At 49.8% G+C, this 6,056-nt stretch overlaps 1 protein-coding gene across 1 annotated transcript; it reads right to left on the bottom strand.

The window, feature by feature from the left end:
* Positions 1-3,467: 3,467 nt before the first annotated feature.
* On the bottom strand, positions 3,468-4,556 carry BHLHE22 (basic helix-loop-helix family member e22). The gene has a single exon (XM_061172072.1). The coding sequence runs from the start codon at positions 4,554-4,556 to the stop codon at positions 3,468-3,470; it is 1,089 nt and encodes a 362-aa protein (XP_061028055.1).
* Between the last annotated feature and the right edge of the window lie 1,500 nt (positions 4,557-6,056).

The raw sequence follows: 6,056 nt of genomic DNA, 5'->3' as shown, positions 1-6,056 counted from the left end.
TAAATCACCGAAAAGTCCTCCCCTGCCCCTTTTAGATGTCCCACATTTATTCCTAGAACCCAACGCTGGTCAGCTCCTGGATTTGGAAAGAGAATTAATTTGTTTGAAATTATAAAAATGAAAATAAATACTATTAACCCTGCTACCTTGAACAATTGTACATATTTGTCTGACATTCCGACTTATTCTCAACATCCTCTCCTTTCCCCCAACCCCAATCATTTCCAGTCTCCTTCAGGACTAAGGCTGGAGACTGAGTTATTAGAAGGTGAAAGGAGGGTGAGCTTTCCTTTTTCTCCTGAAGTTCAAGATTTGTTACTATTTCTATACTAGTTGAACAGCACAGAGGTTACAGAGGGAATACATCAAGGAGGCCTTCTTAATAATGAGAAATATTAAGCAGTTAAATCTTGCAGCGAATGTGTCCCCTACAATGTTAACATGCAAAAAGAAAAAAAAAACAATTCGACTGATGGCGGCTGTGGTTAATTCCTAATCAGAATGATGGACAGCAGGGCCAGAACAATACAAACTAATGGCTGTGTTGCTGATCACTTTACCCCTTGATTAAAGGCACCCAATTATGGCACAGAACAGTGTCATAATTATGTTTCTTAATCACATCCAGGAGGTTTAATTGCCTTAACGATGTGTTTCATTAAATGAATTTAGGTATTATAGTAGACAGTTTTCATACACAGTTGTTTTCAAATTAACATAATATTAGACATCGTCATGGAAATTGTTTTAATAATCATAATTAGACGCACCCAGGCTTTGTCTGGTAAATGCTGAGAGACGGGTCTCCTCCTGCCTGGGGGCCGCCCTGGTCTCTTCCCTCCCTCTACTCCCACTCCCAGACTGGGAGGGCTTCAGCTTCAAGGCCCTTTGCTGTTATGTTTTCTGAAAAGTTACAGGTTCTGATTAATCTTTTTTGATGGCAAGTGGAGCAGAAAATACCCTCCCTCACCCCCCACTAAGTTTGATGGCATTTAGGGATATCATTATGAGCTGAGGCTACACAGACCAAAACGCATTTAGCAAACTGCCTACAGAGGAAACACTATAACTTCACCACCACCATCTCTCTAACCTCCACCACAATAAAAATCAAACCTTCTAAATTTGAGGGCATTATTAAAGTCCAAATACAAGCCTATACAGACATTCTTTAATAGAATCAACGCCCAACCCAATCCAAACATACTCCCTTACAAATCTCTTTAACAAGCAACACTAGAACATTGAAAAAATCTCTATGGGCATTGTTTACGCATATAATTCAACCTGGTTGATTCTTCTGTCACCAAAAAAAAAGCAGGGGGAAGCCACAATACAATCCATCCTCAGAGAATCCAAATCCATTGCTTTTCCTTGGCTTTTAGGAAGTTGGAGATAGAAATTTTGATAAAAACTCTTTAAGAAACTTTACCCTCTCTGATGGGCCCTGGCATGGTAGTTAACAATGCCATACAAAGTGGGAGAAGAATTCCAGGGAGAGCAGGGCCTTCAAAGTTCATGCCAGCAAACAGGAGCTCTGGACCTCCTCTGGGTCTCACCACTGACCCCATTTATCAATCCTCCAATGACCAGGCCCAGCCATCGTCCTTTAACAAGTAAACAAGTGAACTAGGGCTGCTCCTAATTGTGTATCCCTGACAAAACTTTAGTTCCACCTTCTCTGAAACTCCTTTCTTTTTTGTTACCTTTCAAGCAAAGAGTAACACAGAAGAGAGGTGATTGCTCCCTCCACAAAGCACAACATAATGAAATGTTTGATCAAAATATTTTAATAAAGATTCTCTCTGACATAGATACACATACAAATGGTTGTACATAGCTGTCATAGTCTGATTGACCTATTTAATATATATATCATTCTTTACACATCCAAAACCCGCCAATAGATCCATCATAGCTCCCCACTCACCATCCAACCTGACAAACTGAATTAGTATTATCTGCAAGGAGTGGAAAATAGCAGGACTCCATTTTTAAAAAAGGTTTTCTTGATTTTCGTAGGATAGAAAGGCAGGCAAGCAGCCATGCAAACTAAAACTGAAAGCTCGCTTTGGGTAAATAGCTTCTTGCTCTTCCTTAGTTTTATTTTATTTCTTTTAAAAATTTTTTTAGAAAAATAACAAAGGATTTCACACCATAGGCAAATCAAACCAGTCTTTCAACTTAAATAATTCTCCACAGTTAAAATAACTTATATATGTATACATATATTAAAAGCAATTAAATTAGACCTTTTAAAAATGCACAGCACAGCCTGGAAAAATATTTGCTTAGCATGTTCTTACTTATAGGATCTATTGCTGTGATGTCTTTCCTTTTTAGAATGCAAAGGAGTCCCCTTTCAAGAAAAGAGATCAATTCATTCATCAATTAAGAATACACCTTTCCTGTAATTTTTGGACTGAAGCAATTTATTAAAGCTCAATTTAAATACAGGGATGATGCAGCTGAAGATATCCAGGTGACCTTTGATAAACCTAAGCAGCTCAGATACATCAATATGTCTCTTCATACTTGTTGGCAAATAAACCCTTTTAAACACTTGGCACACAATATAAGTTAATCTATAAAACAGAATTTTAGAGGCATTAAAAAAAAATCTGCACGTAAGACCCCATGACCTTAACACAGGATAAATACTGTTGATGTGGAAGGGTCATTGAAGAATAACAAATAAATACCATGAATCGTAAATACATCATTGCAGAGTGGAAAGTAACAAGGTGCACATATTTTTAAATGCAATTCTTTCAGCCACAGTCAGTTTTTTTTTTTTTTTAATATCACTCTTGCCAAAACTTTTGAGCATTTTCACAGGATTAAAGTTCAGAGACAATAAAAAATACAAGTCTTTCATAGCAACGCGTCTCTTCCTGTTTTTGTTTTTTTCCTTCACTTAAATAAATCTACATTTCAAGTTTTTCTCCTGGCTCAGAATCAAAATTTATTTTCAAGTGCCCTTTCTGATTTGTCTGAATGAATATTCCGTGCCACAAGCCACCCAACCCCGGACTCCTCCTCTCCCCCTCAGCACTAGCCAAATTCACAATTATTAGTAGGATTACTATTTTGCCATGTAATACTCTCCACGCTTAATAACACCTACTTCTCAACTTATTTTTTACCCTTAAAGGAAAACTCTGCTTCCTCGCGGTCTAGGCTGCCACCAAAGTTGCCACTTTTCCGAGAAAAAAAGACATCCATACTCTATCCCAACTCCACCTCCCTCCTCCCTCCCTCCCCACCCCGAAGACCGAGATTCTGGGGATGTCGAGGCCAGAAGTCCCGTTTGTCTCTGATACTTCTCCGCAGTTCTCGCCTCTGCTTTGTTTTCTCTGCAAGTGTTTCACGACTACGAGAGGACCAAATAAAGGGGGGTGGGGAGCAGCTTTTCACTCTCCTCTAGCTTTGGGGTCGGTCTTATGTTTTTCGGGGGTGGGGGGTGTTTAAGGCTTCTCCGTGCACTGTTTGCAGAGGCTGGAGGAGACGCTATTGAACAGGGCGCACTTCTCCGGGCAGGAGGCGGCCGGGGGCAGCCCGGCGCTGAACGGGTAGCCGGCAGCCTGCTCGTAGGCGCCGAGCGCCGGGTGCAGGGCAGCGGCCGCCGCCGCCGCCGCCGCGGAGCTGGGCAGGGAGGCGGCCGAGATGGCCTGGCCCTGGTTGAGGTAGGCGACGAGGCGCCTCATCTCCTCCAGGGCCTGCGCCTGCATGAGGATGTAGTTCTTGGCGAGCAGCAGCGTAGCGATCTTGGAGAGCTTCCGCACCGAGGGGCTGTGCGCGTAGGGGATCACCGCGCGCAGCTCGTCCAGCGCGTCGTTCAGGTCGTGCATCCGCCGGCGCTCCCGGGCGTTGATGTTGAGCCGCAGCGCCTTTTGCTCTTTGGATTTCTTGCTGCTGCTGCCGCCGCCGCCGCCGCCGCCGCCGCCACCGCTGCCGCCGCTGCCCCCGCCGCCGCCGCCGGCAGGGCCCCCCGGGGGGGCGCTGGCGCCGCCGTGGAGGTGGGCGTTGGAGCAGCCCTCGGCCGCCTTGACGCCGCCGCCTCCCGCGCCCGGGGAGGCCCGCGGGTCTGCGCCGCCGGCCCGCAGAACCAGCTCGCAGCGGCCGTCGCTGTCGTCGTCGGGGCTCTGCTCGCCGCCGCTGCTCTCGGCCACCGAGCCCCGGCTGGCGCTCTCGCCGTATTTGAGGCACAGGGCGGCCCCAGCCGGCAGGCTGCTCAGGCTAGGGTCGCCCCCAACGCCGGCAGTGCCCACGAGCAGCCCGGGGACGCCCACCCCGCCGCCGCCGCCGCCTCCCCCGGGCGGCGGCAACAGCAGCCCTGCCCCCTCGGGGTCAGCCGGCTCGAAGCAGCCCAGAGGCGACGAGGCGGAGGACGCCGGGCGCTCCCGAGGCGGCGGCGCCAGGGACAGGTCCATGCTCGGGGGCGGGGAGCGGAAAGCCGCCTCCAAGCGCTTGGCGGCGGAGGCGCTCAGGCTCTTGTGCAGGAAGAGGTCGTCTTCGCCCGCGGCGGCCGCGCCGAGGTGCAGCCCGCGCTCCATGGTCCGGCGCCGGCCGCCGCCGCCTGGGCTCGGGAGTCGGGCGGCGCCGCAGCCGCGCCCGAGCCGGGCTCTGGGGCTGCTGCGCGCGTCGGTCCCGGTGCTGCTGGCAGCCCTCTCCCCTTCTTTTTCTTTTTCGCCTTCCCCCGCGCTCGCCGCCTCCTCTTCTTCTTCTTCTTCGTCTCCAGCCGATGGTGCTGCCTGCTGGGGCTCACCATGGGCCGCGGCCCCGCATGGTGGGAGGGTGGGCGCGGAGGGAGTGGAGCCGCCGCTGCCGCCGCCGCTCTGAGCCCAGCCCCGCGCCTCCTCTCCGCACCGTTTATCTTGCTTGGATTCACCTTCAAGAGATTTCCGGACCCATCAACCAGCCGCCGCCACAGACGGGGGAGTCTTTTACATCATTATCTCTGAGTAGATTATTATGAAGAAGAGTCGCCTGTTGGGACAGCGCTTTCTACCCAATCAGGTTAACGTTTTAATTAATAGGATTAAAACGGTAACAAACAATCGCAGGCGCTATCTGGCCGCGAGTCTGAATAGTTTCATTTCCCAGGTCTGAAGACAGGCAGCAGCTAGAGCTTTATAAAAGGCGCCTGCTCCATTATTCTGCCTGCCATCTGTATACACAGCTTAGCGCATATGTTTGCAAGGCGCTGGGTCCTGTTAGTAACCCAACAACTGCCTTTAGCTTGACATGTGTGGCGACTTTCACTCATCAATGAGCACACTAAAAGCCCTACTTAGAGCCGAGGATGTTCTCTGCTCCTTCAGCAAATTGTAGATCGGCGGTGAAGCCTGGGAGTCCCTTGGAAAGCAGACGCCTCCCCCCACTGCACCCCCTCCCCACTGCCCTTCCCTCGCCACTGCTGTCTCATCTTGTGCTACATGACCCTTTCCGGGGGAGGCTGATACTCCACCCCTGTTCCTAGGATGACTCTGGTCTGGATGTGGAGATGGGATTTTCGGGGGGAAGTGGTGTCTCCGCTGGCTTGCCCCAAATTCACCCAAGATTCTTAGCTAGTAAGACACCAAAGCAATCGCCCCCCCCCGCCCCCCAGAACACACTGCCTTATTTCCGCCCCCGCTCACCCACTCCCTGCCCATTCTCCTACCCGGACTGAGGCTGGGGGGGGGGGGAGGGGAGGGGAGGAGGAGGAGAGAAAGAAAATGAAGATCGAGTTGCTTATGCAGCCCATTAGATTTTTTTAAAGGGAGGGGGTGCTTTTGCAGCCGTCTCCAAAGAACGGCTACAGTGATGGTGATTAATGAAGCACAGGATTTCCTAAACAGGAAGAAACTGATTGCTCAAACTTTCCTCAAGATGAAAATCCAGCTGTTTCGGAAGAGTCAACTTCACCGGTAGTCAGATCCTCTCACACACCAAGTGGGACATTTGTGCATATTTATCCGGAAACGTAGCCGCCATAGCTAGGAAGCCATTCAGGGACATCTGGGTCTGCCTCGGTTGTTCTTAGAGGGAGAGGAAGGCGAAGTGTGAAAACA

This window comes from Eubalaena glacialis, chromosome 17, assembly GCF_028564815.1.
Source record: "Eubalaena glacialis isolate mEubGla1 chromosome 17, mEubGla1.1.hap2.+ XY, whole genome shotgun sequence".
NCBI lineage: Eukaryota > Metazoa > Chordata > Mammalia > Artiodactyla > Balaenidae > Eubalaena > Eubalaena glacialis.
This window is presented reverse-complemented; position numbering and strand designations above follow the sequence as displayed.

What these genes read in the sequence shown, in the direction of transcription:
- BHLHE22 (XM_061172072.1), bottom strand. Translation starts at nt 4,556, where the DNA reads ATGGAGCGCGGGCTGCACCTCGGCGCGGCCGCCGCGGGCGAAGACGAC.